Consider the following 15,202-nt stretch of genomic DNA (forward strand, 5'->3'; position numbering starts at 1 on the left):
ATATATATATATATATATATATATATATTGTGACTTAAAAAGTGTTATCGGCTTGGGTGGACATACACCACGTGGAACATTTTTATTATTACATTATAGCTATTGCATCGTCTGAGAAAGAGTCCGTTCCATCACAGAACTACTCCTAGTATCTATTTGTTCAATTTGCATAAATCCTTCGTGAATTTATTTCATTAGACTGTACGTTAAAATCCAAATGTAGGAAGTAATCTAAATACAGCAATTATATTTTGCCACTTCATTTTCTTTATTTTCCCCTGATTTGTAATACCCTCTGTAACTTCCGAAAGAATTGAAGACCTATGTATTTGTTTATTTTTTTAGAAAGTCAACTTAATTTTATGGATTGCAGCTATTTCTACTCAGTTGGTAGTTGTATTTCTCCCGTATATTTGGAATAAAGGCACAGAATTTCCAGGACTTTTACCTTCACTTCTTTTTGGCTGCTCACATCGTGTCTTGTGGGCGCTTTCACTTGCCTGGATTACAATTGCATGTCAGTCTGATCTTGGAGGTAATAGTTAATAATTTCTTTTATATGTGTATTTGTCAAAGTATGAAATTATGAATTTTATGGAGTGCTTATAATTGACCGGCAAAGTATGAAAGGATTAACGTTCCACACATTGCCAAGGCATTCTACAAAATGACTGAAGAAAAACTTACAATTATTCTGCACAATGACAAGGTATTTCATGTATTAACGAAAGCTTATATATCTCCTTTTTGGGCAAAACGGCTTACGTGAATACAAGTTGAACCAATTAATACCCAACCTCATCTGGGTCGCTTTTTTTCTCTTTTTTTTGTTTTTGTTTTGTTTTAGAGAGTAAGCTAAAGCTATTTCCCTCTGCTTTTTTTACGAAATTGATAGTTTATCTGATTCTCTAACAACTGGACCGAGTAATCCAGTGGTTAGGGAATCAGACTCCGATTATAGTGGCTCTGGTTCGATCCTCTACTCCAATAAGGGCCACCGAGTACATGTGATTTACGGGCTCGTAAAATCTGAGGAATCGAAAGTCCTGTGGTTCATCTCCGAGCAGTACCATGGACACAAGGATTTGGTGAAAATTTTCTTCTCTTTTAGATCTACGTCTAAATTGAGGAAATGGTCTCACAAATGAGATCCCCTCTGCAGAGTATCGAAATTGTGTTGGCCTGTCTTTGACTCATCCTCAGGGATGTTTCCCAGATCGATGCCACTAGCCCATGGTGAAGATCTAGTGTGACGTAAATAAAGTACCTACATAACAAAAGAAGTTGACACCGATTTCGTATTCTTTCAGATTGGACTAAACGAGTTTTTTGTTAGTTTATGTGTAGAAATATTTTTGCTAGTTATGTAAAGGTTATGTTCTACTATTATTAAATTTTTCTAAGATCCAAGGAAATTTTGGATCATTCTCTTGAATTATGGTCTCATTCTGATTCTGAAGTCAAGCTGGGAGAATCGGAGACGATGAACCAAGTTTTCATCATACTTGTGACGTCATGCACCTGATCTTAGTCTTCATGCAACTATGTTGTTGGCATTTTGCACTTTTTCTCACGTAGATTATTTATATTGGTAGCGACAGCACATTGAACTTACAATTGTAGGAAGGAATTATTTTAATATTGAATGCATTCTATAATTTAACAGAATTAGTTTCAAAGCATTGTTATTGCCCAACAATTATCCTGGGCGCTGACATGCAACGGATAGCACATAGTGTTTCTTGGACTAAAAGATTATTATGAAAAATATAAAAGTGAAAAAACGTCCAATGATTTCACAACCCACTGTTAGGAACATAACTAGACTACTCATCAGGGGTGAAAGCGAGACGGAAAAGAGGAAAGGCTGGTTGTGAAACCATTTTATTTTTATTTTTTTAAACTGTGCAACAATATCTACTTTATCTTACATAATCATAATAATTAAATTTACATATCTAAGAATTAAAAAGCAATTTATGAGATTCATTACCTCGGTAAATAAATAAAGATAATATTCGAAAAAAACTGGAAGTATTAGCATTAAAGCTATTGTGGAATATTGCTATCACAGTCAGTCGAGTAAAGTTTGTGGACCACCTTTCGGCATATTATCAGAGCTCTTTATGATCTGGAAGAGATAATTAGCTGGTAGTAAAACCGTTTCATATCTACTGGACTAAAAACTTCTTTGGCCTCAAAGAATATGAAGACGATAATAAAATACGACGTGTTTCAAGCGCTCAAAAATCGGCTCCCATTCTCAAGACTTACCATACGTGAATGAGGAATTCAAAAGTGATTTATCAGTGTCAAGTGATTTATCAGTTATCAAGAGTGATAAATCAGTATGATCATATTTTTTGAAGCCAATTGAATTGAAGAGTATAAATTCACTTCAATTTCTTGGGATTATTTATTAAACATTTTATATCTAGCTTGTTTTCTGAAGAAAAAAAATAATAAAGAACCGTGGCTACCAAGACTCGTTGAATGTTATAACATATGTGAAAGATTGCTTTCTATTTTAGAAAATAACTGTTGATAAGTCTTTGCAATCAAAGCATTCCTTTTCCATCCAAAAACAAGTCAGAAATCGAAAATTTTTCAATTAGTATTTTCTCTTCTCCGGTATTCAAACTGATCTCACTTTGTGTTACATCTACTAGAAAATTCTGTTAGCGAAAGAGCACACCTGTGGGCAATAGGTACAGGTAGCAAAATTTCTAAAAGAACATTCGAAAACTCATCTCTTTACGTTTTTGAAAATATTATTTCTGTTAGAGAATCCCTGTCAGGGATTTCTGTTTGGGAATATTAATTTGGAAAGATAAAACAGATCGTTTTCATAAATTCGTATAGAAATTTTACTAAGAGTTTTTTCAGTTTCTGGAGGTTAGCTTACCATTGTGTTAAAAGGTAAATATCTTACCACTTTCTTTTATAAAAGCACCTTTTGCATTACTGTAAAAGGAGCCGTGTACTTTCGTACACTATTCACAAGCAGATTCAGCTTATCCCTGCGAAAGAGCAACCCCTCGGGGTCTGATATGGGTAAGCTAATCCCTGTAACTTAAGTGTAGAGAGCAACCCGGCACGAGTGGTAATTACTAGGACAGACGGGTCTCTACCTTAACAGAGCCACACTTACTTACACATATACACACATCCTCACATTCTTTTAACTCGCCCCCCCCCCTTTTGTATGCATTCCCGAACTGTAAATAATGTAAATATTCATTAGTGTTTATTTTCTCATTGTACTTTAATTTTACTTTCTGTCATGTACTTTTTTATTACTTGCAATTTTGCTATTAACTAATAATAGCAAAGTGCCATTTTTTTCTCTCTCACGAACTCCATTTTACTCCCCAAACTTTATTTTGGTCGTGTATGTTTCTTAGTCTAATTTCAGGATGAATGGAAAAAGGGTCGTAAGGCCTCAGACGCCCAGTTCCACTACAACGAACGAATACTTTCGCACATAAAACTCTCTAATCGACCTGTTATAATGTTTATTGTATTTTCAAAGAAATTCTGAAGAGTTAGTAGAAATTTTTCATGAAAAATTCATATTATTTTCAATGTTGAATCTCTGTTAAGATTTAAGCCGCTAACCGTTAGGGCACATTTAAAAAAATGGCCAAACTTAGCGAACTCAACTGTATATGAGGCTACGAAATCACGTGATGATTGCGTAGCATTTATTGGCGTTCGAAGAGCATTCGTCAAAAGGGAGTGGAGCCCACAAATAGCTCAGAGGATCACATAAGTAGAACTGAACTGAAGAACTGTATGAAATGTCTGGGCAACTGAGGTCTTTTCTCCACTCATATTTAACTTGAACTTGTGGTGTTTCGACGAGGTCGTGGAATGCAAGTGAAATCTAATAAGTATCTAAAACCAAATATTCATATTTTTTTTGTAAAACTTCATTTTGTTGCAGGTATTATTGCGAAAATTCTTGGATCACAGAGATTTGAGCTGGCCAGTCGTCTGACGTTTATGGCCTACCTGACGAATTTTACAATAAAGTACTTATACATTGGAACAGTCTCAAATGTAATAATATATAACTCAACTATGATGGTAAGTACCACAAAAATTGCATTCGCTGTCCATATAAGTATGATTATTTTTAGATTTCATCAGTAAAGTAAATTAGAAGTAGCAAAAGAAACGATGTGGGAAGAATTTTTTTAAACCATACTCTCAGTATTGCCTTAGTATTGCCTATAGTAGTACCTTAGGATTGCCCATAGTAGTACCTTAGTATTGCCTTTTCTCAAAGTGCGGTACGCGCACCCCCAGGGGTACGGGAGCAGTTTAGTTGGGGTACTCGTTCTTATGCGAAATATCTTGCAAAAAACGAAAATTTCAAAAAATTTTATTTAACAATAAAGCTAGCCATGAAAATTTATGATTACATATTTTTCTATTGGCTATTTTTTTGCAGAGTTAACAGTTGATAATTAGTGATATCAACAGTCAGTTGTTATTTTCAACTTTTTATAGTAAAAAATATGTTCATTTTTTATTAGTGGCGCACAGCGTTACGAAAAATTTAGAAAGCGTACACAAAAGTCATAAGTTTGGGAAACACTGGCCTAATGTCATAGATTACTTGGTATTTAATAATTATCTACGTACATATAGTTATAATCTACGTATCCAGGCCTTTAGTATCACCTAGTGTTGTATTTAAAAAGCAGAATAAGTTTTTACTTTTTGTTTAAAAAACATTGCTGTTAATTTCATCACTGATTGATACAACATACAGCTATTTTATACCCGCCGTTGAACTGCCAACCCAATTATGAGTTTACGACTACCAATGTTCAATTCCGCAATCTTGTAATTTTGAACCCAATCCAGAAGACCAGGAAAATCCAGGATCAAGTATTGGAAGAAACTTGCCTTCGTGGAGGACTTTCTGATGGAGCTAACTGCATTACATAGCGAGGAAAACCCCCTACATTTTTCCAGGTGATAAGACGACTTAAGATCCCCTTGGATAAGGTGATTAGCCTGAAGGCATGATCCGACTATCACTGACGATATTTTACGTCACCACTGTGATGGGTGCCATCCGGGTGCGGAATTCGTATCGATCAGCCATTGTTGAGATTGGAACCCGGTTCACTTCATTGGGAGTCGAGTTCTCTATTTCCTGCGCTACCAACATACAGCTATTAATTTTAGGTACAAATTTTAAATGCTGTTGATCTAAAAATGCAGGTTTTACTCTTTTAAATAATTACATAGAGCCGGGGAACAGCCTCTTTCTATTAATGCCGATCCTGCACAAGATAAATGTGTAGATGGAACTGGTTTATCATTTAGATACGTGCCAGGTACATAGGGGTGCACATATTGAACATGTACTCTGGGAACATTTATTCTTGTGGTTTTCAGGCATGTGTTTTAATGTGCGATTCTTTGTTTTAATGATTTAACTCTTCACTGCATACCTGCAAAGCTGCAATTTGAATTGTATTTTCTCATTAGGATTTTTCATAATTCACTCTAATGAATTCTAATTTCCCCCTCTTCTGTGCTACTTAGGAAGTGGTTGGAAGAAGGTGATACTTTAAGGTCATGTATTTGTCTTACATGTTATTTTCAAGGAAGTAGTTAAGTGCATACATATGCATATTAACCTATACGTTCTTCACAAACTATTACATTCAGACAAAAATTAAATAATCTGAAGAAAAGAATTTTCGAATGAATCTTGGATATTTTCGCGTCACTAATTTCAAATCTACATCTTTACTAGTCTCTTTACAATCTACAGTCTTTACGCACTTTCATAATATAATTATAGCCAACTAGGATTTTTCAAAAGTCACTCAAGTGAATATAAAGATCCCCCATTTCTCTGCTATTTAGGGAGTGGTAAGAACAAGGCGAAGATGCATTTCTGTTTAGGATGTGATAAGTTAAGATCACAGATTTTTTTTTAAGTCTCAAGCGTTATTTTTAAAGGAGCTGCGCTAAGAATTCGCCAAACGTGGTAAAATCGTAAATTTGGCCAAATGAATTTGTGCTTTATTGATTGGTTTGTGTTTGGTTTTTTCTACGAAAAGAAATATATATATATATTCCCTTCAATCCCAAAAAGAAGGTCAAAGAGAATTTTTTGAATAAATTCTGTATTTTTCATTCGATTGCAGTATTTTCCGTTAAGTACGTCGCATAACCAATCAGAATTATATTAAGTCCAGATAACGTAAGTAACAAGAGATACTATATAAGCATGAAGCAAAATACCGTAAAATACAGGTTACCACGTTCGTTGCTGGACCACGTGATATCACGTGAAAAATTTTAACCTACAGTGTCAATAAAACAGAATATGTAGTAGCAAGATGCACATTATCATCCAAATATTTATACGTGAAAAATTTTAACCTACAGTGTCAATAAAACAGAATATGTAGTAGCAAGATGTATATTATCATCCAAATATTTTTGCGGAAAATATGCCTTCTCGTGACATTAACATAATGTTGCCTAAGATTTATTTTTGTATTACTGCCTCTAGCCTAAGAAGTTATCAAAATAAATAACCCCAATATTTTCCTATTTCTTTCTCTCAAAGACGATTAAAACATCTACATTTTTTTTAACCTCTCTCTCATTTATTGCTCCTTTACTCCTCCCTAACTGCAAAATGACTATCTGAATTTGCATTTTATAAAATAATTAAATTTATAGTAAATTTGCATTCTGATTTGAAGTTTTCTCTGTTGAAAATCAGTCACACGTAAGAAATTGTTAAGATTTTCCTTAGGCTAATATTTTTGATGTTTAGATAATTTACAGATAATATTTTGAAATCCTTAACGCGGGTCCTGTGTATGTATATAAAACTATATGTTCTTTCTGAACCTGTGCATTCAGAGCCATAAACCAAAAATACCGTTTCGAAAAGAAAAAGAAAAACTGTAGCTTTCCGAACAAAATTCTGATTTGAAATCCCCATTCCCGAATAAGGTTGTTTTTTTTTTGTATAATTTAAATTATGCGAAAAAATAATTTGTTTTCCATGGTCATTAATGTTTATAGAAACATAATTTGCCATGAGCTTATTTACTGTGCATGTTTAGGCCTGTATAGTTTACACATTTGTGTTTAGCGCCTCTTTAAAACGGCAATTAAAAAAAAAAGAACAAGTGGTAGTCCAAGTGTTTCATTATTTAAATGTATTTTATGGAAAAAATACAGTCCTACCATAATATAGGAATGATATAAATATTTATTATATTATTATATACTACAACCAGGCTAATCCAGGAGTATTCTGGTTCTTGTTTAAAATTGCAAAGCTACGGAATTGCACAATAGTAGTCGTAAACTCAAAAAATTCGGTCGGCAATTCAACGACGGTTATAAAATAAATTAAAATCGAAACTTGCTGTCATCCAAGGAGGCAAAATTTAACCCAATACTTGTTTCAGTAATTCCCTTGTCTTCTGGATTGGGTTCAAAATTACAAGCATGCGGAGATGAACATTGGAAGTCATAAATTGAACGTTCAACAACGGTTATAATAATAATAAAAAAAGAAGAAAAAATTCTAAATTTTCTGTTCTGGACTGTCTTAAAATACAATTTTCACAAGAAAAACTATTTTGTTAAATATTCTTAAAGCCTTAATAGTGCAGTACAAATTAAAACAGAAGCAATTTTCCCCCTTGTACTTGATTTCACATTTTTACGCATTGTTTGATTTATTTTTATAAATATTAGGTTGATTAAATGATTTTTTTTCTTAAAATTTCAGTTTAATATGTTTGCGAGCATCCTCACAGCAACATTCTTGTTCTCATTTGTGCTCACTCTACTTTTTGAAGCTCCATTCACGAATCTTGAGAAGACAGTGATAAGGAATATGAGATGGCGAAAGTTGGGGAAAGGAATATGATAAAATCCACAACGATTTCTTGATAGACTCTTACTGTTTTTTATAATAAAAGGAAATACCTGGTTTACTGTTTTAAATTATTTTGCATACAAAAATGCAGTACCTGAGAGCATAAGACAACACATTATAAACAGTGCTGTTTGTGCCCCGACAAAGCGAAAAAGGCTGGGAGTAAAACCATTTCCTATATAGGTCTTCGGGAGGTGTAAGAGATATTTGGTTAACAAAACTTTAACAGTTAAAACGTTAAAGGACAGAGATGACAACTTGCTCCGAACTGTGGATAATTATTTACTAGAGGTAGTTTTATAAAGAATTATTTACGGTTAATAAATTTGATAAGGTTTTTAATCACCGCTGTTTTCAAATAATTTAAAGGCTTACGCGAAGTGACACTTTCCAATTTAGGCTATTTACAGCAACCTCACTTCCTGCTGATCATTAAGACTCAACACAAGCTGAACTTAACTTTGCGGCCCAGGTGCCCAGATAAATCGCACCCCTATACCTAGGATTTATGCCATTTGATAGAATAAGGGTGTGTCGCGCTCGAGCTCTACGCTACTATGTCAACTCATTGTTTTAGTGGCCGCAGTAAACGTATGTTTGCACCATCGCCTACTCTTGATCATACATTTTTGCGACAACGTGCGTACAACTATGCTAGAAATTCAGCACTGTTCAATCCTGATAATATTGTTCACAAGATCTATGATGAAGCTACTAACTTTGAAACTACTGATAGTAAGCCTAGAAGATTTCAACATCATGCGTATGAAAATCAACACAACACGAAATATATGTATGAGACATTACTGCCTCTGAAAGAAGAGTGGAATGCTTGGAACGCTGTTAAAATGCTAGAGCCCCTGCAACCTGCATCGACTTCAACACCAGTGAATTCCCAATATATTCCTGTTTTAGAAGGGACTGTCTCCATTCCCATCCCTGAGACTGGAAAATAACTCCAAAGCTCTGAGAAAACAGAGATTCCTATAGTGCGGCTTTCAAGAGAACTCCTGCGGATACCCGTCTCGCGTCGTGGCAGGTACTATGGTTACGAGGAAAGGTCATTTCGAATAGGGGTGTGGGGTGAATAGTTTAGTCTTAATCTTAGCGTAGGTCATCGTGAATAAACCAATCGACACCTTCTTTCCTCCATTTCACCCCATAAGAAGTATGCTCTCGCTTGTCACCGTGTTATTTTCTTTCGATTGTCGCTTATTTATAAATCCCCGACATTTGCAAATAAACAGCAGAAAATGAAGAAAAGAAAGAAAACTCTGAAAATGATGGCGAAAACACCCGCCCTGTGAGAAAACCAGCTGACGCTCTCCCGGCGGGAACTACTTCAAAGATGGAGTTAGACCCCACCCACATCCCGGATGAAACTTGTACTGAGATTTCTAAAAATAAAAATTTTACAATCATTTCCTAGAAAGATGAATACTCCCATCCGGGAGTTGAAAAGCGGTACCAGCACTTAAAATCTGAAATTTTTTTTCCTCAGAAATTGGAATTTCTCCATTGAAAATCAATCAACTAAAGTAAAGGTGTAGCCTGGAGAATAAGCTCCTCCTACTTTTTCTTTTGATACACCCTGATTTGAGCTCCGATTGAAGCATCGTTATCATCAAATTGCTACTAGGTTTACCAGTACAGATTGAATGTCATCGATTAGACGTTTTGAAATTCAATGTTACAGGTGCCAAAAGTTTGGCCACAGTCAAAGAAATTGCTCTTCACCAGAATTTGCCTGTATGAAATGTGCCATTATTCCTTCACCTGTTCTAAGCCCAGCATAAGCAAGTATTTATGCCATGTTGAGTCTTTTAAAAAGTTGGTAAAGATAACCGAATATATTTTTTTTGAATCCGGAGCAGTTGACATCTTTTAAAGGGCAGTTTATAATGGAGGATAATAACTGTTTATATGCCTTGGCAATCGCGGATCACAGGACAATTTATTCCTTCAAAAACAAATTAATGAAATGGTGTTATTACGAACTTTTCTCACTTTTCCGGAAGACAAAGAGCCCTACTTTAAAATCACTTTTTTAATAACTACTCTCAAATGTTATTGATGTTATACAATGTTAAAAACTTTAGAGAATTTTGAACCATAAGTTTCAATTTGTCTGCAGTTTTAATATGGTGCGAAGTTGAACCACATTATCAGATTTATTAAATTTAATTACACCATATTATGCTTCAACTTGAACAGAAACTTCGTTAAATTTAACAATTTATTAAAATTTCATCAAATTTACACTGTATTATGGGTTAAAGTACCGATATTATGGATCATGTTGAATCGATTCTTCTGAGAATGTACCCTACAATGCTCAGGGTAAGTATACGGTCCGTCCATAAATGCACCCATTTTTGACGCCACCCTTCTTTGTCACCAAGTATCACACTAAACCATGCCCCTACCTTCTTGTCACATGTCACTCTACATTATATAAACGTTTCCTAGCAGCTCAGAAACAAAACACTTCTGATTAGGTAGGTACTTTATTTACGTCACACTGGAGCCGCACAATGAGTTATTGGCGACGGTCTGCGAAACATTCTAGAAGATGATGCGATTTATCCTCTTGATTCACTGCAGAGGGGATGGTTATCGTCTTTGGTCGCTCGACGACCTGCGCGTGAGGTCGAGCACTTTACGGTCACAACTACGCTTTCTGACCGCAGCTAGTGATTCTTGACTTCGGTGTTTCACCGAGAACCATGTAAGATAAGTCCACTGCAGGACACAAAATACTTGTAACAGATAATGCATGTGGATAAAATTCTATAGATTAGATATGTAAATTATAAATTCGTAACCAAGTTTTAATTTCTATGAAAATACATTCTTCGAAGTAAATACTTAACATGTAACTACCTATTCAACACTATTTAAACTATCAATAAAGATTACTTAACAAAATGAATCTAAATAAGCGCTGAATTTTCATTTAATTATTTAACATTACTTTATTGCTTTAGACATTCTAACAAAATGTATATAAACAAATACTTATCGTTAAACTAATTGGGTTTTTACAACTCAGGAAGAAGAAAATCACTGATTCACAGACATTTGACCTATGACCGCAGCGTCAGCTCGTTGTTTATAAACAAGATGGCTTGTTAATATTTTAGATATTGCTGATTAAATTATCTTCATAAATTGTTATTTTTCGTATCTGGCAATTTCATTACATAATTAGTTTGATCATGTGCCTGGCTTCGTGTTAAGTAAGAAATAAACCAAATCTTTCACAAGTGAAGGAATTAAAATGTTTCACGTAAGAGAATTCATATTTGACGGGCTAGAGGCTAACTCGAAATAGAAGATGACGAATGAATGCTAAACATAAAAAAATGTCACGTTCCAACAGCCAATCAGGATCAATACTCACTCTGAAGTCACTTGTAGGTACTAAATATTTAACACTACTTAAAATATCACTTAAGACGATCTAACTAAATGAATTATTATAGACAACTTTAGTATTATTAATTTAGGTAGAGAAATACCTGTGTTTTTGGTACCACGAAAGCGAAATAAATATGATTAAGATTTAGATGACTATAATTTTAATATAAAGTTAACTATCACGTTGTTTTTACGACGAAATAGTGACGAATACTTTTAAGAAAACATTGTTTTATGCAGTGATAGTTTTATATTATTAGTACAACGTGATCGAAAGGCATAAAATTGATGTGGGTGGTAAACTAAAGCTCTTTTATTTACAGTATTTTCAACAGAATACATTTATTGATCATGATATTTTAATTCACAAGCAATAGTTGTTACAGAAAAAATCCTTGAAAAGGACTCATTTCATGAAGGCGCAACGATATATATACTTCCTTTCTAGCATAACATTTTGATTTGCCATAGCGTACAATGAGGATGGAATTTTAGAAAAAATTGCTTCAATTGGTCAATAGTTTAACAAAAATTGAGTTTTCTCTCTTTCTTAAAGACCTCTGATTTTCGGCGGCGAGACCTTTTCGAAATGCACAAAAATATATTTACAGAAACGTTTTACATTAGAGAAACTAATATATTCAGATAATTACTCCCGATTAGTATTCATATTTAAATAAAAGTATTAGGTCCACTGGAAGAATTTGATATAAAGTTATTTTCACATCACTTACACATGAATGATTCAGATGTTGATGTGAAAAGCTACTTTTCAGTAATCCCAAAGTTTTATATACATATTAAATAGAAAAACTTGTACAAAAAGGATAATTACGCCTACTTTCTAAGAATGTCATCGCAAAATAACTGCAATAAGGTTCATGGGTGAAAGCGAGACGGAAACGAGGATAAGCTGGTATTAAATCCATTTCAGTTTTATCTTGTTTTCGGGGGGAGTAAATCTATTCTCTTCTTCAAACTATTCAACAATACCTACTTTTTCTCAAGTTGCTTTGCTTGCTTTATTTAAATAAACTGGGCACCTGGGGCGCGAAGCGGCCCCTATCCCATTCATCATTAAATTACACACAGGTAAAATACATTGATTTGGCAAACATTGTGGTAGCCATACAAAAATCAAGCGGTTTGCTTGAGAAATATTAAAACAATGAAAAATGTCAATATGACAAATTGACGTTTTTACATAACATTAGAAATATTGATTGTAGACTTATTTTAAAAATAAAGATAAAACATGATTTGACATGTACAATAATTGATTTTTGAAAACTGAAAGATAAAATTACTTTAGCTCAGGAAAGAAGCAGTTTTATATATATACTATAAATGTTAAAAAAAATCTCGGTAATTGCAGAAATTTAATGTTTCTCGAAAAAAATGCTAGAATAAAATACCTTTCGTACCAGTTTTTGCTCTTTTCCGTCTCGGTATATATAGGGCTTTCAACCATGATAAGGTTATGCCAAAAGTGCCAGGTGCCCTAGGGCAAGTCTCAGATTATGAGTTCATCGTCGATAAGCTTGCTTTTCATAAAAAAACTTAGAATCTTTGAAATGTAGAGGTGGAAAAATTACGTAAATTGAAAAATACTAAGCGAAAAATAAATTTCGTTACCAGAAGAAAATTTTATAGTTTAGAGTAAGTTGGCTTTTCTGCATCAATGGGAGAGGAAGAGTATTTTCCAATTCAAAAATCAATAACAAAAGTGTTTTTAAATGCAGGATTTTAAAACTTTCCTGGTAATATAGATCTAATCAAGCTTTGTTATTGAAGTATATAATATAAACTTCTAAAATTGAAATCGCATCTAAAATGAGAAACTATAACATCCACATTCATCATAAATTTGTCCAAATTATTATTATTTTTTATTTTCTGTAAAAACACTGTCAGGGCTAAATAATTTCATTATTGCTATTATTTAATATTACTTTAAAACGTGCAACCAATATCTGGAAATTTCAAAATATTCTCGTTTGAAATTAAAAATTTATTTGAATTTTTTAACTCTATACTTCTTAAATCAGAAGAGAACAAAATAGAGAAACAACATTAATTTATTTGCTTGTCTCTAAGAGATTTTACCATACAAAACGTGCATTTCAACTGTATTCAAAATACATATGAAATAAGTACAAAACGAAATTCGATCTCTAATTGGTCGTAAATTAAAATGTTAAGCAATAATTATTTTTTAATCATCTTTATGTTCTGTGTCTTTCTTGAGTTTCTTTTTTTCAGAGAGTTTATTTAATAAAGCTTTTTCTATACTCAAAAATGGTGATTCAAAGATTAAAGTCAATATAGCAGATACAATGAATGTTATTGTAGTAAGTGCAACCACCATAATCCCCTATAAAAAGAACAACAAGATATTAGAAACTTGAAAATTAATATTTGTTCATATTTCCACCTAAATAAAATACGTTTTATTTTCATATTTATTTCATTAACTTATAAAAATATTTTCAATTTAATTAAAAAACTACGTTATAAATAAATGCTGAACAGTGCAAGATAAAAAAAAAAAAGATGATCGAACACTTAAAAGTTTTTGATCGGATTTTCATCAGGTCTTAAAGATAACTTTTCTCCTGATTAAATCGGGTGGTTCAACGCATTTTATTTTTAAACAACAACTGTTGGAAAAAGTTGTAAAACAAAAGATTTTAAAGATAAGAGAATATACTCTTTGAATTAGCTAACTTCGGAAATTAAATTAACTTAGGAAATTACAATTACAGGATTTCAGACTCAAATCATAAATTTAGCTGCCAAGTTATACGTTTTCTTTATGAATTTCCTGTGGTTTAAAACTTAAGTTTTAATATTTTATTCTTGATTTAATAAATACAATATAACTTTTTTTTATCACAATGCAGAGATGCCAACTTGCTCCGGACAGCAAATAAATATTTTCGAGTGGTAGTTTATTAATGTATGACTCTTGGTTTAAAAAGTTTAATTTATTAGATTTTTATCCACCACAATTTCTAAATAATTCGAAAGCTTATATAATTCGCCACTTTGTGTTATGTTACATGTGTTAGCTATACCGTCTAAAAAATAAGCGAAATTAGAAAATTATATGCAAATTTTAGTTTGTTGCAGTTGTTAACCGTTTTTTAAAAGATAATGGCTCGTCCGAAGCAGTTGGCATGTCTGCAGTGGGCCAGAAGACCATGATCTTTGGTCAAAAATTAAATTTCAACTAAAATATGTTTAGGCAGCTTTAATATTGCCCAAATTAAGTATTCATAATCATTCCAAACATTATAATTTACTTTTTGGATCGGCGAGAGTACAATGTAGTGAAAAATACGTTAAAATTTTTTCTTTTAAATTTATATTTCTGACATATATATAGGAATTTCACCTTTCTGTTACATTTTATCAGAGTAATTAATTAGTCTGAAATTATAGTACAATTTTTCAATTTGTTGGATTAGTTTAATACTCTTGAAAAAAATTTGAAGTTTATATCTTATCATTTGACATTTTACAATGTTTGAATCACTTTCGAAACTTATCTCCAAAAAGTTGCACGAGGTAATTAGCTAAACTTTTTTTTGTTGTCTTCTTTGATATTTCTTCTTTCGAAAAAACCTGCCCCATTTTACCCATATTGCAAAGGTGGACTAAATATACCGAAATACAAAAATCATGTTTTTTTTTCTTCATGTTTTCGCGTTATTTTGTAATATTACTTCGGAAATATAATGTGCTTTTCATTTTTAATATAAAATTACGAAAATTATTATATTTTCATTGCTATATTTAATTATTTAAACGTACTATATAAAAGATTATAATTAAAAAATG

The 15,202-nt window shown here is 32.7% G+C and overlaps 2 protein-coding genes across 2 annotated transcripts in view; one reads left to right on the forward strand and one right to left on the reverse strand.

Annotated features, from left to right (window-relative positions):
• The window catches only part of LOC107445366 (nose resistant to fluoxetine protein 6), a 47,534-nt gene extending 39,537 nt beyond the window's left edge, over positions 1–7,997 (forward strand). Inside the window, exons 14-16 of the mRNA XM_016059746.3 lie at positions 346–535; positions 3,947–4,089; positions 7,790–7,997. Of these exons, the coding sequence (XP_015915232.2) occupies positions 346–535; positions 3,947–4,089; positions 7,790–7,930 (474 nt within the window). The 3' untranslated portion in view covers positions 7,931–7,997. The remainder of the gene's footprint in view (positions 1–345; positions 536–3,946; positions 4,090–7,789) is intronic.
• A 5,422-nt stretch (positions 7,998–13,419) lies between these two features.
• Positions 13,420–15,202, reverse strand: part of LOC107445357 (nose resistant to fluoxetine protein 6-like) — a 44,616-nt gene continuing 42,833 nt past the window's right edge. The window contains exon 15 of the mRNA XM_071178293.1: positions 13,420–13,733. Coding sequence (XP_071034394.1) covers positions 13,575–13,733 — 159 coding nt within the window. The 3' untranslated portion in view covers positions 13,420–13,574. The remainder of the gene's footprint in view (positions 13,734–15,202) is intronic.

The sequence above is a fragment of the Parasteatoda tepidariorum genome, chromosome 1 (assembly GCF_043381705.1).
Source record: "Parasteatoda tepidariorum isolate YZ-2023 chromosome 1, CAS_Ptep_4.0, whole genome shotgun sequence".
Taxonomy (NCBI): Eukaryota; Metazoa; Arthropoda; class Arachnida; order Araneae; family Theridiidae; genus Parasteatoda; species Parasteatoda tepidariorum.